The 23,619-nt window shown below is 35.8% G+C and overlaps 1 protein-coding gene across 3 annotated transcripts in view; it reads right to left on the bottom strand.

Annotated features, from left to right (window-relative positions):
• elmo1 (engulfment and cell motility 1 (ced-12 homolog, C. elegans)) overlaps positions 1-23,619 on the bottom strand; it is an 87,698-nt gene that overhangs the window by 41,772 nt on the left and 22,307 nt on the right. The window contains exons 1-7 of one of the 3 annotated variants that reach the window (XM_082187062.1): positions 19,092-19,335; positions 9,855-9,986; positions 9,174-9,214; positions 7,661-7,733; positions 7,508-7,558; positions 5,441-5,610; positions 1,347-1,382 (exon numbers count right to left, since the gene is read on the bottom strand). In XM_082187062.1, coding sequence (XP_082043188.1) covers positions 1,347-1,382; positions 5,441-5,610; positions 7,508-7,558; positions 7,661-7,733; positions 9,174-9,214; positions 9,855-9,932 — 449 coding nt within the window. In that variant the 5' untranslated portion in view covers positions 9,933-9,986; positions 19,092-19,335. Of the gene's footprint in view, positions 1-1,346; positions 1,383-5,440; positions 5,611-7,507; positions 7,559-7,660; positions 7,734-9,173; positions 9,215-9,854; positions 9,987-19,091; positions 19,336-23,619 lie in introns of those variants that run through there. The other 2 variants (XM_082187063.1, XM_082187064.1) reach the window with 2 other exon arrangements.

Raw genomic sequence — 23,619 nt, 5'->3', positions numbered from 1 at the left:
AAACTTCAGGCCAAGAAATCTGAAGTTACAAAAACATAAATCCACATAACATTTTTTAAATAACAGAACATAAAAGGCAGAAATGAAACAGGAATTACTTAAAGGGTTAGTTCACCCAAAAATGAAAATTATCCCATAATTTGCTCACCCTCAAGCCATCCTAGATGTATATGACTTTCTTCTTTCTTCCAAGCTTTACAATGGGAGTGAATAGTAACTGAGATTTTTTGAAGCCCAAAAAAGCGCATCCATCCATCATAAAAAATAATCCATTCGGGTCCAGGGGGTTAATAAAGTCAATACATCATGCGTCAGATCAGAGGTCACTCTTCGGCCGGAACTCGACTCGCGTACGGAAGCAAGTGATTTTGAAGTTCTAATAAGTGAAGTTGATAGGTGAGGTTATAAATATGGATATTTTTCTTACACAAATGCATCGCTTCGCTTCAGAAGACCTTTATTGACCCACTGGAGCCATATGGATTACTTTTATGATGGATGGATGTGCTTTTTTGGGCTTCAAAATCTCAGTTACCATTCACTCCCATTATAAAGCTATTATTATTATTATTATTATTAAAGAAGAAAGTCATATACACCTAGGATGGCTTGAGGGTGAGTAAATTATGGGATAATTTTCATTTTTGGGTGAACTAACCCTTTAAGTAGCCTGCACTTAGCTTGGTGTTGAGTATTTATATAGCAGGGAGTTAATACAGCATAAGTTAGACCTCATAATAACAAAATACATTAGTTTGAACAGCAAATCATAAATGTATCACTGGGAGCAGGAAGTATTTGCAGCTGGAATTGGGCAAAACCCTACCAAAAAAAAAAGAAAAAGTCTACAGTGGCACTGAGGGATGATCAAATATCACAAGGGGATATTTAGTGTTGAGTAAAGTAGTTTCTGGTTGACAATCAATTTTAGAGGGATCCTGGGCAAAAGGATTTTGAAAAAACAAGCAGTGTTTTGATTAAGTTTAAGAGTTAAGAGGAATAGTTGATGTTACAATTATATGGAAATGTGAGCGCAGTTTATTGTCGATGAGTGGGGAACAAAAAAACAAAACAAAAACTTGAAAATGTTTCCCAAAAGTGATTAGTGCAGAGCTTCCCCAAAAGCACCAATGTTGCCCAATACCACATGCAAAAGAAAGAAAGACAGCTGATTTGGTTACATGGAATTAATCATCCAAACAAAACCATCAGAAAAATGGTAGTGACTGCAGCAGTTGTGTTCCCATCGCTTTGATTGGTTTTGAGCACTGAGGCCAGAGCCCGATCATGCAGAGACTCGGCCCAGAGATTAGAGGGTAAGTGACAGGGGGGTTTATCCAGCTTACCAGGGCTTCATTATCTTCTGTAGTTTCTGATACCGTCTGAAAAGATTTAAAAACTTGGACGTCAGGGAGACAGAAACACTTACATAGTCAAGGTCCAAATATTCCTTTATGAACCCATTATGACATTTACATTAGGAAAATCTGTGGAAAACCCATTGTTACACAAGGTTTGAAACAAAGTATATCTTAAACATCCAGTGCAGCATGAGTTGAGAGGAAATAAAAAAATAGCTGAACATTTAAAAAACCTTTCTGAGAGACACAAAGCATGCAAAGCAGAACTGTGGGAGAAGCATACTGCCTACACACGCATTTAATGCACGACGTGTGCTTAACTCCCTGTGGTGGTTATGAGCAAGTGTGAAGGATTCCCAAAAGTATCCATTACAAATCATCATGCATTATATTGCCTTTATCTATGACTCAAACGTGGCTCTTGTTTCCTCTCATGGTCCTGGCAGCAGGGCTGTAATCCACAGATATTACTCATCGTGAATGATCATTAAAGATGAGGCATGTTGCCTTTTTTGCCGTGTCATTTCTTACCGAATGACTTGCACTGTACTTTTAAAACGCATTTAATTTCACAAGTTACATTTGCGATTGGAATTTGTGTTTACAGATGGAAGGGTCTGAAAAAAGGGGGTTGTTGATATATTTCACGCAGAGTTGTCAACTATAAATATAAGTGCAGACGGTCTTGAAAATACGTTCACGTGGACTGTTTGCCCCCTTGGAAGATAACGTCGGTGTCAAAGCTCCAAAATACAAAACTGACACATTTATCACATTTGGTGGATATAATGTTTAAAGGGTCTATAATTAGTTTAATATATTACATTTACGTTAGTGGTCACAACTATGGGAAAACACATAGCCTCATTTGTAAATGCTTATAAAAATTACAGATTTCAAAGTACTGTTACAATAAGTGAAGCAAACTAAAATTAAAAATAAATGTATTGCTTTATTTAAAATGTATTCATGGTTTATCATCTCTTTTTTTTCCAAACAACTGGAATTGTTTAAACAAACAATTGTTAATATATGCATACACACACATACATATACACACATACATATTTATCATACACACACACACACACATATATACATATGTGTGTGCATGTATATGTATGTGTGTGTGTGTATATGTGTGTGTGTGTATGTATATGAATACCTTAAAAGTAATAAATATTAATGCAATAAATACAATAAATAATACATTTCTTTTTAATTAGACTTGGCTTCACTAAATGTGAAGCTACAAACTTTATTGTTTTCAACTTTCTGTTGGATTTTATTGAGCAACTGTGCCAATTTTGATTATGTACTTTCCTACGGTTACAATTGTAAAAAAAAAAAAAAATATTTATTAAACTGACCTTTTTTTAATGCAGTTTGTTTCATTGGCCAATCCAAGGACTAAAATACATATGTACACTTAGCTGGGAATAATTTAGGATTAATAATCAACTGGTATAATAATGATCAACTGCTTATATTTGTGTCTGACAAATATAATAGTTTGATATCATAAACCTTCACTAATAGCACAAGCATAAAGACATCCAAAACAATTTCTGAATTGACATTTCTCTAGCAAATCAAAACAGTGGTACTACTCGTTTTAAATGCAAAACATTTTACGGAGCATAAAGTTACGTTCTGAATCTTTAACTGGTTTCTACAACCTCAATCAGAGTGCTACTGTGGCACATGACCAGTAGAGGGAGCCACTACACCACTAACTCTTCAACCGGCTGCATTCATGCCCCATGATGTAAGAGTACTCACTCTGTATCCTCAAGAGTGCCGTCATGCTTAAGTCTTTTGAATAATCATTGCTTGGTCAGCGGCTAACGGGAATCCACGGCAAGAATGTGAAACAGTGTGTACTTGTGTGCATGTGCGTGTCCACTTGGATTCTTAACGGTATGAAAGGACTGCATAGAAACCCACACATAGGCTCTTTGAGGTCAGGAGCTGTTGACACAGAGCTGCTTTATATAAAACATACCCATGGAAATCATTTCCATGGTCAGCTCTTCAGCGTACCGAAATGTTGAAACACCTCAGCTGGTGGCGCAGTGCTCCGATAAGTAAAAACGCAGCTATTGATTCAGTGAAATAAAACCAACATCCCAACGGCAGCATAATTTCCCTTAACCGGCCGAGCACCAGAGGGAAATCACTTTTGCTCATGCAAGAAAATTAATGTATCGGCAATTCAGATAAATGTTCTTCCACAACTACATGAAAACAGCCATTGGAATAGTATGACCTTAACAAATGGAGCAAGGACAGGCATAATTAGGTTAGCATGTAACGGAAAACAAAAGGACAGGCCTGTGAAGTTGACCAGCCGTAGAGGAGACATCCAGTTTGACAGACAACCGTGTCTTTTTTTTAAACAATTTCTACCCTCCAGCTGTCTTGAAAGTGTATCTTCCTAGCCGCCTTTGTTTTTCTATAGTACATTATTATTCCTTGACTCTGCCTCTAAGTGTGTTTCTCTAGTCCCAGTTTTCTCCCTCCATGTTTCTCTCTCTCCTTAGGCAGTTTGTGTCTGCTGGCAGAGCTCGGCCTCCTCATGGGACCGTCCGTATAGGAGTTGAAAAAGTGCCAGCTCAGCAGATAGTCTATCTCCGCTTTAACCTTCAACTGAAATGGTCAGGTCACGCGGCTGCTTTATATCGCAGAGGAGACTGGAGGAGGGAGTGAAATGTATACACTTCATCTATTATTAACAGACCACTGTGATATAAAAATTCTTCAGTTTATTTGGACGATGCAGCTCTGATGTGATTGAGTTGTGTTGTATTGGACAGATTCAAACAAAATACTACAAGTGTCAACATTTGCTCTCAAAGAGTCATCAAACACAACAAAGTGTGTGAAAACACAACACCACACCCTCTCAGACACAACATTGTAGCCTCGAACACAACAAAGTGTGTGAAAACACAACACCACACCCTCTCAGACACAACATTGTAGCCTCAAACACAACAAAGTGTGTGAAAACACAACACCACACCACACCCTCTCAGACACAACACTGTAGCCTCAAACACAAGACAACAACGTGCCAGTGTTGTATTGTGTCAGAGAGCAAGCTGTTTTGTGTTTAAAGACACTTGTTTTTGAGGGAACACTGTTGTGTCCTTATGTGATTAAAAGCACATTTTGTATTTGAGGGAACATTGTTATTTGTGTTGTGATTGAGGACACTTTGTTGTGTTGGGTTACAAGTTTTGTGTTTTACAGCATGTTGCGTTATGTTTGAAGGCGAGTCGCTGTGTTGTGTTTTAAGGCACTGTGTATTACCAATGCCAAATCATTGTGTTTTTGTTCTCATTGAGAATAATCTACTAGCTTTCACAAGTTTGGAGCCGGTATGTTTTTATGTATTTATTTTTATAAGTCCCTTATGCTCACCAAGGCTACATTTATTTATGAAAATAATAACAGCAATATTGTGAAATATTATTACAATTTAAAATAACTGTTTTCTATTTTATTTGCTAATTTCTTATCATTATCGTATGTTAAATCGGTTGCTGCTTAGTGCTTAATATTTTTGTGGATGAGGATCAATTTTATGGAGAGTTCAAAACAACATTTATTTTAAATAGTAAAAACATTTATAAATGTTACAAAACTGACTTCAGCTAAACACCAGCTGAAATATATCATTTTCCTGTTATGACTGTAAAGCAATCTGTATTGTATAAAGTCCTATTTAAACAAAGGTGACTTGACTAAAAAAATATTTCTGTCACTTTTAATCAATTGAATGCATCCCTGCAGAATAAAACTATTATTTACTTTAACAAAAACATCTTACTGACCCCAAACTTTTATTTTAGTTCATTGGGATTTGAAGACTCCTATTGAACAACATCTCAGAATCTCACTGAGACATTTGAATGGACAGCGTACGGTGCAAGTCACTGGCCAAGTCTTTATTTGGGTTTTAAATTTGCTTAAGCCCTGCTAAGGCAACAAACCAATGAGTGGATATCAAGAGCACTGTAATGAAAACAGAGAGACAGGAGGAAAGGCAGCCAGAGGAACAAACAGTTACTTACTCTGTGCCGCTCTCCACCATCTGTGTGAGCAGCGAGATGCCGTCAAGGTTGATGAACTCCTGAGCAAAGGTGATGTCTCGTGAAGAGTTGGCCAGATCCTTCAGAGCGTCCAGCTTCATGTCCATGCTGGACGACTGGATGCGCTCGTGCAGCTGCTGGGCCATCTGGGCCTGTTACCATGGCCACAGAAGAGGCGTGTTAATGAGAGGGTGACGGATACTCATGTAAGAGGTCAGGCCTTTCAGTCACACAACTCAAGGAAGAAGGTGAGACTATACTTCTCTAAATCACTGTCTCGCTGAATCAACAATGATTGCCTCATTCAGTATTTAGCGTGTCAGTGTGTGTTCAATATCGACGATTACTAATTATAAAATATTCTGCAAGTTATAATCAAATAAATTAAAAACTAATTTAGTTAGTATACATTTCCGCATTTGTCATGGCCCTAAAAATATTTTTTAGGCAAACTAAGACACACTTTTAAAAAAATCTATGAATATCACTGCATTTGAGAACCAGAGTTATTTAAGTATAACTGTGATACTATCATAGTTTTTAGTAATAATTTTAATTAGTTTTTATTCTTAAATTTTATGTTTTCTTTTCAATTTTAGTTAAAGTTTTTTTTGTCAGTTTTTTTTTTTTTATATGCCTATATAGTTTTTTTTATTTCATTTATAGTTTATTTTAGTCAATCAAATAGAAAGGAGAAATGTTGCCAAGAAATGTTGACTATTTTATTTCAACTAGCTGAAATATAATAAGTTGAAGTGTTTTATTTCATTTTATTTCAGTTAAAGTTTATTTTATTTCAAGTAACAATTTTTTTTTTTTTTTATGGTTTCGACATTCAACAAGATTTTAATTATATGTTTCACTATCCATTATTAAACTACATGCAGCTACTATATTTAGCTACAAATAACTATTATCAGTCTCTTTGATAGATTGGGTTGTACATTTTCTGACATGCTTTCGTTTTATCAGATCTGTTCACTCCATTTAATGAACAATATTCCCATGTCTAATCTTGTGAGGATGCTTTATTTTATTTTCATTCCTATACCTTATTAGCATCCTTTACTATGGAAGTGTTTCTAAACTAAGCAAAATTCTAATGTTTTTGTCAAAATGACAAACTGTTTGAATGATCTGACACAGATTTTAAAATTCAGTAAATATTCAGTAAAAAAATTCGATTTAAGCCACCTCTGATGTAAGTGGAATATCTAGATATCCTGAACCACAAAAATAGTCAGTTCTGTGAAAAGCAAAAACATTATTTGTTTTCAGATCAATTGTTTTGATATTTTGCATCTAATGCAATAACATTCATATATTTCTAAAGTGTGGAATCAGTCCAAAAACTTTTTGGGGCAACTGTTTCCATCTTTCTTCCCTTCAAACTCAACTTGCATGCTTTGATCATCTTAAAAAACAAAACACTGTGATTGCACCAATGAAACTGAACACAGCATCATAATACGCTTAATCATGAACACCATTGCTTTCTTCAATGAAACCTATCGAAGCCACACAGAGGACTGATGACTGTTAAATATCAATGGTGGCTGGTGCAAAACATCACAGGAAGAGAAACAGCCCTTGCTGTCATTATGCTGGAGGGGACGGTTTCAAATGTCACAGACATCAGCTTTAAATACCATCATCCCCAAGCTGCAAATTCAGATAGGTCATAAGAAAAGCAGTTTCTGAATGAAAGATCTATTCTAATGTAATGGGTTTCCAAAACGACAATGTATTTTTTTATAACAAAGAGCCAATCCCAACATTTTCTGTATCCGGCAGAGAGAAAAGAAGTGAAAATAATGACAGCTGGGCACATTTACGCATTGACAGGTCATGCAAGACCGTTTCTCAGCTGCTGCCTGACACTTTAGGAAGCTTTGGTGATATAACCTTTCACCCCTCACATTTGAAGGATTACAGGCCCCAGCTGGATGGGACAGGGCTTCAGAGGATAAAGGCAGGTTCCTCCTGCTGATGTAGCCTTTATATACAGTATGTATTTCTGGCATCAGTAAACTCAAATGTGCTACTTACAGCAGATGTAGTAAGCCGCAGAATGGAGCCGTTTTTGATGTTGTTGCGATTCTGGGTTTAAAAAGAAAAAGAAAAATAAGAGGAGAAGAGGTATTGTTATAAGAAACGAATGAGCTTAGCAATACAGCTTCTTTTCAAGATTTTGAAATGAACCTTTTCGGTGATGTAGAAGTTGGTCGAGTCAGCATTCTGCAGGGAATAGGTTTCAGGGTTTGGCAAGTTCCATCTAGTCAGAGAAGATTCAGATAAACATCTGAGATTGCTATACAGTGATGTTTGTTGCTGTGTAACAAAAACAATATCAGCATAATGCAAACTCTTGGCAGGCAAAAAAAAGGATTTCTTAGAAATAACAGTGGAAACTGTTTTCGGAAAATTCTATATATCATGAAAGGAATAATTGACTCTGGGCCATTGAATTATTAGAAAAATAATGCACACTCTAGGAGGTAAAGCCGTTACACATCTGGTGTGCGTAATCTTTCAATAATTCAATGACCTGGAGTCAATTATTCCGTTTGTACTATGGTTACCACACCTCAAAACATTGTTTAGATGATGTATTTCAAGATGTTTGTCAGGTTTGTGTCCTTAAACGCTCTTGTGTGTAGGACTAATTTCTTACGCATCTAATCCCAAGCCTCCGTTGCTGATTCCCAAACGTAATTTTAGAGCTAGTAATGGAGACTTAAGCCACTGATAGCAGACTGCAGTTATTAATGCAGTTATTGGGAGGGAGAGAGAGGGAGAGAGGGAGAGAGAGAGAGAGAGAGAGAGAGAGAGAGAGAGAGATTAAGCGTAAGAGTAATTACCTTAGTCGGTGCGTCTCTCAAAAGTCAAATTAGTTGTCTCTACTTATAGCGAAACTGTACGTTTATCTGCTTCAAGAACAGCGTTGTCATTACCTTAGTGAGAAATGTCATGTAGCTTTTAAGTTGCTAACTCTTACTGATAAAATGGTCAGAGCAATGCTGACAACACGTTTCTATGAGAGTGTGTGTCTGTACTGTATTGCGTGTGCGTTTGAGTGGGAGAGAGAGCGAGAGAAAGAGAGTATGTGCTTTCCGTACATCATAAAACCAAATTTTTTGGCAAAAAAACATGGAAGTAATTTGACATTTTTATCCTATTGATTACTATATTTATTTGCTTGGTCAGTGTCATTGTGGGTTTTGGTTCTTTTGCTGTTGTAGTCTGTAAGGACCTTTGAAATAACTGAAATCATTTGGCGAAGTGATATCGAACACTACTTTATAGAGCAGCGCTATGAAATCTTAGATTTTTAACGGGAATGAAAGCGAGGCTGTGAGGGATAGATGCATCTCTTCAGTGGGTTGTACTGTTATTTAATGTGTTTTTGGATTGTTCTGCTAAAAAAACAATGCAAAAATTTCAGAAGCCAAAGTAATCTGGGAGCTTACACAGCGGATGCCATTGAAAACACAATATCCCTCACAACCTCGCTTTCATACCTGTTATGGCACTGCTCTGAATAAGATATATTAGGCATCATACAAAGGTAAGATAAAAAGAAAATTCCTTCGAAACAGTTCCCTTCAGATATACATTCCCCTCGGATTTGCACGGATCACGTGAATTGTCCATTTCAATGTCAAGTTTGCACAAACTTTGGTATGAATGCACAAAAAATTGGTTTGTTACTTACCCATCACACACTTCTTTAATGATGGCTGAGAGAGGCTTTTTCTGCAGCAGACAAAACAAAACAAGAAAAATGTTTGTTTTTTTCCTCCAGTCTTAGAACTGATATTTTACCTTATTTCTTTACGGCTAATAAACATTCTTCATTCCCAATAAAACTGCTGCATTCACATCAGTTTCTACAACTTTTGAGCAAACATTTGGTTGAGTCAAGTCGGGAAAACAAAAAAGCAACAAAGAATGAATAAAGAATTGCAGAATAAAGATGAATGATTAATAAAGTACTTTAGGGGGATTTATCCAAGGTTAGTCCCAATAGTTTTTATAGCACATATTCATCATCATTCATTCACACATGCACTGCAGGGCATTTTCGCTCACATGTTAAAGGAATAGTCTTTATTTATTCACAATGTTGTTCCAAACCCCTACGACTTATTCTTCTGTGGAGCAAACAATTACTGGGGACTGGTTGTCCCTTATTGGTGTTTTGTTTTCTGATATCAACAGCCGTGGTCATGAAATGTCATTGTATGGAAAGAAACAGGTTTAGAACGACAAGAAGTGGGTTAAATATTGACAGAATTTACCTTTTTTTACAATGGTAAAAAAAAACAAGAATGCACTTCTGTAAGATATACAAGCATGCATATACAAGGAGATATAGTCAGCTATAGGAACTGACCTGGTCAATCTCCATAAGTTTGGGGAAGGCCCCCGGCCACTCGATGGCCACCTTCACGATGTCTGCTGGGGGAGGCATGGCTGCGCTGATGGAGGATGTGGCCGCTCACTGATACCTGGCTGTCATCCAAGCCTGTAGAGGGAGACATGGGGTCATATTACGCATACTAATTTATCAAACACATCTCTTTTTCAGAAAACTGATTAGTACAATAAGGGATGTCAAAAGTACCAGTACTTTGGTAATGCGTCTAAAAATGTAACAATACCAGAATTTTTACAGTTTTTTAAAGTACAGAGTTCCGGCTCAACATTTTTTTTTTATACAAACTGCATGCAAATCATACATTTTATCAATATAGAGATATAATGGCATTGATAGTTGTGTGCTGAAATTTGTGTATTTAAAATATTTAAAAGCCCAGATAAAAGTGTGAAGCCATGTTTTAGGTTTGGTTCCAGCTGTCTTTTAACAAAGCCAATGATTGCAGCTTTGTGACTAATTGTATTCTATAAACACTCAAGATCGCTTAAGAATAAGACAGCACACATTTATTGTAAACAATTATATAACATTCTCCTGATTATACTCCATATACAAATAAAAAATATATTATTTTAAATTATATTAATAGTGTGAAAGTTTAATTATCACTTAAGTACATTTCTGCTGTGCAATTAATTTAAATGACCATTTATAGTCATAAATATTATATATGATCTTTTAACATCCACCTTATCTGTTACAGCAACTCAACAGACTTCCACATATTTTGTAAAAAAGCATGTTTGACCTCGTGGTCAGATCAGAGAGCTCTTTCTGTCACTGGATAACTTGCTGCTACTGCGCAAAAGCTGACACTGAGGAATTCTTCTGGAAAACCTTGAAAATGAATTTCAGGAATGCAAAGCTTTGGCTGGTGCCGTGTGAGAGATCCACTCTGAACAAGAACATTCTTCCTTTGTGACGTCTGATACTTGACATTTTAATTGCAATTTGCTGCAGTACGATCTACATACTTGTGTCTTTTAAACACTTATTATATTAGGTCTGAACTTTGCTTTTAAACTAAAACTATGGAGATCAACTGACACCAGACAGTGTATACAGTATATAGCACCTACTCATCTCAATAAACCCTGGTGGTTTTAGTGTGAAAAATTGACACATCTACAAGCTAAATTTATCCACTACTAAAGTTTGCTTTGTCATGGTTATAGCCTTGTAGTAAAGTACTAATTACATATATATATATATACATATATATATATATATATATATATATATATATATATATGTATATATGAAGAGTTCAGATGCAAAAGCCTCTAAATGCCATCTGAAATTTTCTTATAGAATGATAATTTTTATCAAGCTCATATATTTAAATTCAATAATTTCACTTAAATGGCAATGAAGATTACCTATTAATTGTCATTTAAGTGGAATTACTGAACTTAAATATACGAGCTTGATAAAAATGATCATTCTATAAGAAAATTTCAGATGGCATTTAGAGGCTTTTGCATCTGAACTCTTCATATATATATATATATAGTAGGTCATAATGTGATTTTCAATCCAAACAAACAACAACATACTAAATTGCTTCTTATGTAAAATTAAAAAATATATATTTTAATGCAGGACCTTAACACAATATCTCTGACTCTTAGAATTAAACATGACATTTTTGCAACTGTACCTTTAAGACTTCTAGTATATGTAACAGACTTCTGTTATGATTGGCTTGCCTCAAAGGCCAACAGTGTTGTTCAGTGGGCCAAGATGCTGATTCATTGATGTAAACAAAGACTGTCATATATTAATGTGCTCATGGTTGTAACATCATAATGATGACAACTTGACATGTTGACAAATGGCTCATTTTTGCAGTTTAGTTTCTCTGGTCTTGGTGGATTGCTGAGGGGAGCTTTGTATTGTGATTAGAGTATACTGAACTCTTTATTTCAAAAGAGCAAGTGACATGATATACTATTGGCCGAAGTGAGTGGACTATTTTCTTTTCTTGCCCATTTTCAGACAGCAATACAGAGTATCAGTGTGAGTGACAGTGACAAGCAAATCTCTCTCTCTAAAGCACATTAACAAATCATTTAAAGACAGGCTTTTTCTTTATAACTGGTAGTTGAACTATGTTAATTCTAGCTCAATTTCCCTTAAGTATCTTGCCAGCAAAATGTACTAAATAACATAAGCATTTAAAGATAAATAATTGTCTGAAGTCTCATAAAAGGTACAGTAGAAGCACAATAAAACAGTAAAGAAAAGGTTAGGCGAGTCGATAAAGAGAAAGTGACATCCATCCACACAAAAGCAATTTGTAAATTATTTAGTACTCCTGACAGTCGGGACAGTGCGGATCATCTTTGGTCCTTGTGGATAAACCCAGTTACATTTTTAATCCCCCGTTCCATAATGCATGGGGATGATTCTTGGAGAGAAAACAAGAACACACGCAGCCTGTGAAACAAGCATTCATTCAACCCATTCAAACAAGCTGCCATGTCACTCTGCCATGACTCATCCCATAATAATCTCCACAGACACTACCCAGGCTCTGTTGCTATGGCAGCTGTTCCATCAGAAGTTGCATCTTTCCAGGGTGGTTCGCTTGGAAATGTTTCATTCCTTGTAAGAAGTTTCCCCATTACAGATGGCATGATTTCATTTGACAGAAGTCAATAAATCTCATAACCAGGTTTTATGTAAAGCTCTCAGCTGTTGTTCAAATGGACAGAATAGCTGCACTCCTATTTGAAACTGAGTTTAATTTTTAATCCATTGCTCTTATATGATTTGAGATACTGTAAACATAAATTGAGAGAAACAGACGCTGCATTTAATCTAGAGTCTAGGCAACTTTTCTACACAAGAGCACAAACTACTCTTTACTTCCCACTGCAGTAGAGTCTGTATCACACTGCGAAGTGCGAACACGCCACAATGCATACTAAAAATGAATAGGGTATGTTCACACTTGGCAGGTTTGGTTAGATTAAAACGATTGCTGGTGCGATTGCTCTGTTAGTGCGGTTCATTTTAACAAGTGTAAATGTTTCCATCTGAACCCATGGTGCGCTGCGCACCAAACAAGCGGACTGAGACCCACCTTTTTGCTTCCAAACAAACTCTGGTGCAGTTCGACCGAAATATGAACGTAACACGGACCAAAGACATCTAAACGAACCCAAAACAGGACATGAGTTCACCATAAAAAGAACAGAATACTCAAGCATACCTGGTTCCTCTCGTCATAAGGAACTACATTGCTTAGAAGTTCTTTAGTAGTATTTAGTGGTCTGAAGTACCGCGAGAATCATCTCGAAAGCAGACTGTCCTCTAATTGCTCTCATGATACTTTGATGTCATTCGCCGATCGGTCTGCGCAGCGCCACTTCAAGTCAAACACACCTATTTACTTAATTCCTGAATGAATCTGCCGTTTGAACGAATGAATGACTCAATAACTTGTGCATTTAGACATTTACTGCCACCTACTGGCAGTTTTAGTATCTTATTTAGAGTTTAATTTCATTTAAACAAATTATTTCATATTTTGGGATAGTTTGCCCAAAATATATTTATTTTTTAGTTTATTTACATTTACTCACCCTCATGTTGTTTCAAACCTGTATGACTTTCTTTTGCAGAACATAGAAGATAATATTATGAAGAACAAAATCATGCCCATTTATAACCTATAAAAGTTTGTGTGTAAATTATGTAAATTTGATGTTGAATCAAACAAAAGCTTCTTTTTGTAATGTCTTTTTAATGCTCGTCTCATTTAACACAATAATGACTTTAGATTTTGGGGGTGATTTCTCAGCAAAATTTGATGTGCGATTAATTTGAAAATAATTCGATTAACATAACCATTTTAATTGCTAGACAGCGATTATATAAAGAAAATTATGCATTTAGTCCTGGTTTGCTTAGCATAAGTATATATTCTTTTGTGTTTCACAGTGAAAAAAAAAAAAAAAAAAAAAATTCACAGATGAGAATGAAAGATTGAATGATAATATTCCTTCTATGCCTTAAAGAGTGTGTTGAGCATCTACTTAAACACAAATAGGGTCATAAAAGTGCTTTAAGAATAAGTATCTTTTTTCTTCTTTTTTTTCTTTTTTTTTCTGGGTTTCACATGTATGGCTGCACTACAAGAGAATAGAAGTTAGAACACATGCAGATATTATTACAACATTCAAGTACAAGTGGTTTAATCCCACACTGTATGTTGACATAACAGTAAAGCATGAAATGCTGGATATGTGGATACAACCACAAAGCCAGTGCACGGGACACAAGCAACAGCCATGATGTAAGGCTAAAAACATTCACATTTCTTGTCTATCAAAAAGTGCTACAAAACAAAAGCCCAATTGATGCGAAACAAATTTACATTTTTGATCGACATGGTTTCTTAAACCTACACAATAATGTTGATGAAAGAAACCGGGAAGAAAACAGACTGACAGAAGGGATTTGATTTCTTCAGAGAGCTTAATAGACCCGTCAGATAAACAGGCAGGCCTAGAGATGTCTCTGTTTCTCTGATGGGGACACACACACACACACACACACACACACACACACAGCATCGCCTGCTCTTCTATTCCACTTCCTTCTGTAAAACCCGCCGAATTAATCAATCAACAGTTTCCGCGAAACTTCCAACCTTCACTGTGGGTAACCGTGAAGTTGAGGAACACTTTACACTAGATTGTCTTTCTCACACTGCACATTAAAATAACATTGTTTTCTAGACATGCAACAATGATTTTGGACATGGTGTCAAATCAACTAAATTTTTAAAATATCCGCAGGTAATTTTTTTTATTGTATAAATCTACAGAAATACAAACAAAAATAGTGATGAAAGTGAAAATATTGAAATCTTAGATAAATATTTACTATGTATAATCAACTATTTTTTACACTGGGGTCAAAATTACAATTGCTGAAAAAAAACTTGCAAAAAGAACATTTTGGCCAGGCATGTTCTAATAGAGGGAAACAAGATACATTTCTGTTTCAACGTTACTTATTCAGACATTCATCTTTAAAATAAAATCAGCTGGCATTTAATATTTCTGCTTTCTTCATTTATGTATTATGTATATATAGCTCTGGTTAAGTTGACATGGAAGGACCCACATATTCAATAGCAGTAGTACCATGTTATTATCATGTTCTAGGACATGTACCATAGCAATACCATGTTTAGGACACATGCCACTACAATACCATGTTTCAAGGATGTGCCAAGACAATAACATGTTTTTGAACATATACTATGGCAATTCCCACATACCATGGCAATACCATGCTTTAGGACTAGGACATGTACCATGGTATTTCTGTTTTTAGGACATGTGCCATGGTAATACAATGTTTTAGGAAATGGTACATATCCTAAATTCAAGATAATCCCATGGAACATGGCAATACCATGATTTTGGATGCGTTTGGAATACCATGTTTTTGGACAAACCATGGCAACAAGTCAGAAGTTGGTCTTTGTGGCTGTTCAAACACCACATGAGCGTCTACACTACGAAAGCAATCCGGGTGAATGCGTTTTCGACTACCTCTGGAAGTGGTCGAAGGTGGACAAGCTCAAAATGTTTTAGACTCCATTTACACCTGTATTTAGCATCATCCACCTGTGATCAGATCGACAAACACATCTTAAAGGGATAGTTCACTTTGAAACTAAATTTTGGTATGTTTTAGCTTACCTCAAGGGCATCCAAGATGTAGGTGTCTTTTTTTCCGCAGTAGTTTCAATTTTGATATTTTTAGGTCAAACCGTTCTTGTCTGTCAGTCATATAATGCAGGTCGATGGTCACTGTCTCAAAGAGCATGCACAGTCCAAATTAAAACAATTCCCCGTCGTCCAAATTAAACAATTCCCCATCGTAAGTACACATTGATGGCCTAAGACACGAAACGAGCGGTTTGTGTGAGAAAACTAACAGTATTTAGGCCTATATCGTTTTTACCTCTTGAACACAGCCACGTCCAAATGATCTGAGAGCGCGGGCGGGTATAGATATATACACTAGATGTCGCATACATTGGCTACTGCGAAACCGTAGCCAATGCGACATCTAGTGTATATATCTATACCCGCCCGCGCTCTCAGATCATTTGGACGCAGCTTGACCTAAAAATATCAAAATTGACACCTACATCTTGGATGCCCTTGAGGTAAGCTAAAACATACCAAAATTAAATTTCAAAGTGAACTATCCCTTTAATATCAGGTGGAAACAGGGCCTTAGAGACAAATTCTAGCAATAACAAGTGCAGTAATTGCAGGCCACTCTAAAGCATAATTACAAACCAAGCAGCCGACATGATGTTTCATTAGTAGTACTCAGACATTATGTAAAGATCTAACTGAACTGTAAAATGGTCAGTAATGTAACATATGACCCAAAGGAAAACACTAGTACATGATCCAACTAAAACAGCCTGTTCATCCTTGAGGTCAAACAAAGACTACCTTTATTAGATGCCGAGTATCATGGACGGTACAGCATGTGGTTGTCAGTGTGACATGCCCAGTGCTGTTTAAATGTTAAGACCTGACTCCTGCAGAGAGAACAACATTACCAATCTGAACAGCTGCAGTCTGTCAGTTGCGAGAAGAAAGTGAAAGACTTCTCAGAAGGTCACACTTTCTCCAGGTTTCCCTTCCCTGGATTGCCCACGTCCTGTATAGATTTCAAAAGAGCCCTCCAGTGATTCATCTGACACCTCTACAAAGGGTCCCAGAGCACAGAGGGCCCACACCGTCAGGCGCTACAAAGGAGCAGCGAGCTTTATCTGTGCTGAGAAACAAAGACACGCGAGACAGCTACTGAGTTATTGCTACTCACGTTCGCTCTCTTTCACTGAGCCAGTCGGCTCTCATTTCTACCCTGCAGGTCTGACCTGTGCCATGTTGCTACAAATCCTTTGTGGAGACTGAAGAGACAAAACTGTGGGTTCAGTCTAAGACACGTCCCGTTTTGAGACACATAGCCTATACATAGTTAATATCTGGTGTATTTCCATTGGTTGCTATAGTAATGATGTAAATATCAGCATGGTGCCAAGAGACATTCTGAGTGGAGTGGAGATGTCAGTGTGGAAGGAGAAAATGGGAAAATCGCAGACTTGAACTCTGCTCACGTCTAACATGACACTTCCCCTCAGCGCTGAACTCACAAGAGTATGACGAACATACGCAATAGACATTTTACACATGAATTCGTGCATGTATTGTGCGAAACCACTGGCTCGTTCACTATTCAAATGAGGAAAGTGTGAGTGAAAATGAGTGTATTCAGACACAGCTTCAGACAACACTGCACACATTGTGTTACATACGTGTCATATCCTGAAAGACCAAAACTACTCAGATCTGACCATTCAGACTTGAGATACAAAATTAAATTAAATCAAATAAAGAATTTGGCTATATTATTAATATAATTATAATGTTTATAATGATTATAATAATTGTTACTAGTAGTAGTAGTAGTAGTAGTAGTAGTAGTAGTAGTAATAACTAATAATAATAATAATATAATTATAATGATTATAATAATTGTTAGTAGTAGTAGTAGTAGTAGTAGTAGTAGTAGTAGTAATAATAATAATAATAATATAATTATAATGATTATAATGTTTATAATGATTATAATAATTGTTAGTAGTAGTAGTAGTAGTAGTAGTAATAACTAATAATAATATAATTATAATGATTATAATGTTTATAATGATTATAATAATTGTTAGTAGTAGTAGTAGTAGTAGTAGTAGTAGTAGTAGTAGTAGTAGTAATAACTAATAATAATATAATTATAATAATTATAATGATTATAATGATTATAATAATTGTTATTGGTAGTAGTAGTAGTAGTAGTAGTAGTAGTAGTAGCAGCAGCAATAATAATAATAATAATAATAATAAATGAATGAATAAATAAATAATTATTTTAATATTATATTAATAATAATAACAACAACAACAACAACAATGAATGAAAACTAATTCAGAATTCACATCATGGATTTTTAATCACTGGATTTCATTTTTTTTTTTATACTAAAAGTATTAAAGTACATCTAAAAGTATATATTTTTTAAAGAAAATGTGAGTTGTTTTTGCTGCCTGTCTAAATAATGCCTTAGAGAGGGATTTGTACAATTTAAGACAAGAAAAGTTTGAAGAGTTTTTTTTTTTTTCCAATACATGCCCTTACAAAAATACTACAGTGATGGTATTACATGGTAATAAAATGATACTTTGACACCATGGTACTTGAATGATTACCATAATCATGCCCAAAACCATGGTTATTCCATAATTCAATGTCTAAAACAATATGGTAGTACAAAGGTGCTTTTTTCATAGTATAATCTCTGTTTGGGAAACAATGAGAGATGAACATCAGCCAAGAATGATGTTTTGACATAAAACAGGCATTTTATGTTACAATCAAACACTTTACACAAACTAACCGTTTCCTCTCCTAAATACTAACAATGATCTGTTAAAAAGGGAAATATTTAGTTTTAGTGTAGACAGATTCTGTGCTCTTTTCTTTCAGTTTGAGCCGCAGCAGACGAGTCTATAGTGTCAAAAACAAGTCCTCTAACAGGTCCTCTAAGTCTCATTCAGTAACCAGGATATCCTGTCACAGCTAAGCAACAGTTTCCACATCTCCAACTCCTCGCATTTGAATCTCACTAGTACCTAAGGAAACTACACTTCCTAGTACAAAATTACCCAAGTGAAATTGTAATGATTCAAGTTATAATGTTAATACAAACATTCACCCACAAAAAAAAAAAAAATAGATATGTTTGTACTAAAAATATGAATGCATTTAGTATACACAGTGCAGTACAGTGTGGATAATGCCACTCAACAGGTCAAAAACATCTCAAATCAAATATGAATATAATTTAAAAGCACATTCTGAAAGTCTAAGCCGGCCAATTGCCTTGTCTGCTAGATGGAGACATCTCAAAGAAGCAAACAGACCAAACGAAAAGTTTCAACACTGCATTTAGATTTTCAAAAAGAAAAATGCAGCCTGGTTCACACATAGACCTGTAAAGATATATTAGGGGGGTCGCAGAGCTGACCCCAGTGGACAAAGCCACACCCTAAGCGGCCCGGATTCATCCGAAAGCATAAAGAAACTTACCCGGAAACCCCCGCAACTAGAAGCTGGTCGAACAAGTCAATGTTTCCAGCTCTTTAAGCCGATTATTCTTCAGCAGTACAGTATGCTGTCTCCGCACAGAGATGCATAATTAAACAAAAGACTTCAAAATAAAGACTGTGCCCGTATTTATCGCACGACTTTACACAAACTTTGTCTTAACCAGCGAGAAAGACAGAGAGATAAAGAAAAAGAGGTGAAAGAGACGGAGGAAGTAGGCGTTCATCATGAGAAGAGGAAACTGCTGGGCCACAGTTGCACAAAAAGGCGGCAAATTTCAAAGACGCAACACAACTGAAGACGTGAGGAGGAAACAGACCACACGGGTCCTGGCTCGGCTTATCTGAACATGTCGGACAATAACAGGAAATATGGAGACGCACTGATTGCTTGAGATAAAGCGATGATTTGGTGCATGTGTTTAGAAGACAAATAATCTGTCAAAATAAAGCTGTGTGGTCATTAGGTGATAGGAAGTAGTTTTTATGATACATATGTGTGTAAAAGAAAATGAAAGAAATTATACTTTACGTTAAGATTATGAAACCTATTTTTCTACTATTATGGTGTTTTTGTACAGTAACGACTTTCACGGGACAAATTTTCATTCATAATTCTCATTACTGTTATAAAGATTTTTGAGACAAATTCCTTTAATACAGTAATGAAAATCATCCTGACCCAACTTTTTTCCAGAATAAAACTAGCTTGATTTCTGAATACTGATTAAAACCATGATTATAAATATAAATATAAATATATATATATATATATATATATTCTTTTTTTCTGCATTACAGTAATGAGAATAAGTGGAAATCTGGTCCTAAAAAAATAAATAATAATTATATATAAAAAAAAAAATTCTATTAAAAAAAAATTATATATATATAAAAAAAAAAAGAAAGAAATGATACTTTACGTTAAGATTATGAAACCTATTTTTCTACTATTATGATGTTTTTGTACAGTAACGACTTTCACGGGACAAATCATTTGAAAAGACAAAGAAATTTCACACAGAAGTGGATTGCTTTGACACATTATTTGTACTCATCAAGATGCAGAAGTGTTTATTGAATGCCCAGCTGAGTTATTTGATATTATTTGTAATATTTTATTTTATTTTTAATATTTTGTGTATATATATATATGGTTATTTAAAAATATATATATATATACACAAAATATTAAAAATAAAATAAAATATTATTATTTGTAATATTTTATTTTATTTTTAATATTTTGTGTATATATATATATATATATATATATATATATATATGGTTATTTAAAAAAATATATATACACAAAATATTAAAAAATAAAATAAAATATTACAAATAATATCAGTAATATCAAATAACTCAGCTGGGCATTCAATAAACACTTCTGCATCTTGATGAGTACAAATAATGTGTCAAAGCAATCCACTTCTGTGTGAAATTTCTTTGTCTTTTCAAATGATCCCCCTGTGATGCATGTGCGGCCCACATAAACAAAGTTGACACGACTGTCACTGACTCATAGTGCCATGGTAACAAAATTAAAAAACAACCCATCAAGTGGAAAAATAACATGCTCAGATTATGACTGGCTGCATGGGCAGAGTGACATTCCCGGAAACTGATGCCTGGTGCAACTCACAAATAGCTCTAATGATCAGTGTGCTAATTATCACAATGGCACATTTTAAAGGATTAAAAAAGGAAACGAGCACAAAGGCTGCTGATTACAGCATGGGCCGGCTACTCTCATTTCCCGTATCTGCTCATCCTCTCACCATATTTCAAGGAGCATGCTCTGTTGTTTCTGATGCAATAGCAGCAGCTGGGTGGCAAACTCAAGAACTGCTTAACATCTCGTTTCCCATTAAAGCTTCAGGATGGCTAAACTGGCTCATGTTAGTGAACGAGAAGGAGCATATGTCGGTTCCACCCATTGTGGGCTCCTAAGGGCCGGCCGGCCCTGCTCTCACAGCTGTTGAAGTGGCACTGGGTTCCCTCAAGCTATGAATAGAGATCAGTGGAGAGCTGGTCAATGAAAAATGCTGGGTCTGGCCTAGATTCATGCGTGGTCGGGTACATCAAACCATCGCTGTTTAGACTGACTGGTAAAATTGGTCAGGGTCTTTGAGACCAGCTAGAGAGAGAGAGAGAGACAAATGAGGAGGAAGAAAGAGAGCCACACATTTTTCCAGAAAATGAGCACATCTAAAATTAAACAGTGTCCTCTTGGGGCCTTTACTGTGATAAATGAATGGCAGCTCCACTTTCAATACAATGTGCAAAGTGTTCAGATGTTCCCTATTAAAAGTGTAATGATGCAACAAAACTGAAATCAAAGTTTCATTCAGCCGAAAACGAGCATTTACATTTGCACATATGTTTTTATATCAACTTTTTTAATTATATAATTATGTTCCTACTCCAATTAAATAATGAAAATGTAATATATTGCAAATATTTAGCAAAATGCTCTTTTCTAGAGACATCGTTTCTTGTAAACTAACAAGTTATGGACAATGACTGGCTCTGACCACATTAAAGAGCGACAAAATTGAACAATTTACAGAATTTGAAAGCTCAGACTTTGTTTCATATCAAAATGAACAAAATATAAAGCTTAATTGATTATTGGGTGGCAGGCGTGCTACAAGTAATGTTTAGAGAAGTTGTTCACGCATCAACCGAAAACAAATTCGACTAAAAGATCTTGGTTCATCAAAATGAATACCAATACAAGAAATTATATCATCAACCCAGCCCTAGGCTGCGTCCAAAAATTGCATACTTTCTTTAGTAGGTACTTATTTTTTATAATTAATTACTTCACTACCCCTAAAAAGTATGTTCTATATAGTATGAATGTGTGTAGTATGAATGTAATCTGAAAGTACTACATTCGCCATGTTGTCATTATCATGTGACCTACCAGCACCAATTACGTCGCATCACTGCCATTCACAAATCCTTTCCAGTGGCCTTATGGGATAGTAAAGTGTCCTTCGTATGCACACTTCAGAATCTCCCCGGAGTAGTAGGTCATTTTGTGTACTTTGGACCTTTTGTCACATACTGTTTTTCACCTACTATATAGCAGGGAAGTATGCGATTTCGGATGCAGCCCTAGTGTCCACACACAGCCGACATGTTTACCTCTTCTGGCTTATCTAAGATGCTTGCACAAAGTAGACACTGACAGGGTTAAAATGTGCTATCGGTGAAGAGCCAATTAAACGCCACCATTTCTCTCCAAAAACGGATGATTTACTTTTGGCCAAATTGTTTGATTGTCAAAAGTGTTTGGTAAAAGAATAATACACTTTAAAGATGAAACTTCAGGCATCATTTCCTCTCCTTCTTATTGGTTTAAACCTGTATGACTGACGGTTTTGCCGGAATGTTCATGCTGCTCTTTCGCAACAAAAGCAAATTACAACCCAATACTGTCAAGCTCCAAAAATGTCATGAATAAAAGCACCATAAAAATAGTCCGCAAGTCCATGTATAGTTACCCGTGAAAAACAAGCACACAAACTTCCCATCTCACCTTAAATCAAAAGTCTCCTGATTAGAGAAACAAACACAATTGACCTAGAAGCGATGTTCCCGTCTTGGTGGTCGAGGAGCCAGCTGTCTCCTTGGAGATGCATGCATGATGCGCTGTGTTCCAATTAGCCCTTCCTACCTAAACCCCTCCCCAGGAGCAAAGAGACCCCCTACACGCTGTACTGCCTCTGACAAACCTGATTAAGTCACCCAATCCAGCCTTGGGAGTTAGTTTGCCAAAAGCAGACACAGGCTGGTGGTACTCATGAGCAGAGCTGTCAAACACCTTTGCACATGGAAACACTTGGTCTGGATTTATTCAGGCTCATCTCACTTTGGTAATTTAACCCGGTTTGCTGCTTCCAAACTTTAACTCACTTTTTTTTTTTTTTTATGCCTGTGTTGTGTTGTGCATGCATTTCTAAATTCTGCATAGCAAAGTACTTTTCAATTAAATCAATGAAGCATTCAAAGATCTTTTGATATACAACAGAGATTCAAATTAAAAAGCACCAGTGCAGATGGGAAAAGAGCCCAGCCGCCCATCTAAACACTACCGCAGTAATTGTAATCATCCTTAATCTACATGGAGAAATAGAGCTTTTAAAAGAGGACAGTAACAGATGCTGCAAGATTATAAAAGATATGCGCATTAATGCCTTTTCCCTCTTTTTAAACCATGAAAATCAATTTGCAGCTTCACTTTACTTCTTTGCATTTCCATTCCAATAACAATGTGAAATCCAATAGCTCACTATGAAATTATTCTGTGAATAGGATATAATGCTATTTTCCAACTGTAGTTATAAGTAATCTTTCCTGGAATATTAGAGTTAACACTGAGAGAATGACTAACGTCTAAATATAATGCAGCGTAAGCCGAGAGTTTGGTCACGGTGACATTTATTGTCAAGCGAAGTGGCTTGTTTCAGGTCTAAGACTAGACTAGAGCATCTAAA

This window comes from Leuciscus leuciscus (genome assembly GCF_965113295.1).
Source record: "Leuciscus leuciscus genome assembly, chromosome: 12".
Taxonomy (NCBI): domain Eukaryota; kingdom Metazoa; phylum Chordata; class Actinopteri; order Cypriniformes; family Leuciscidae; genus Leuciscus; species Leuciscus leuciscus.
The sequence above is the reverse complement of the archived record's forward strand: the minus strand, read 5'-3'. Positions and strand labels throughout refer to the sequence as shown.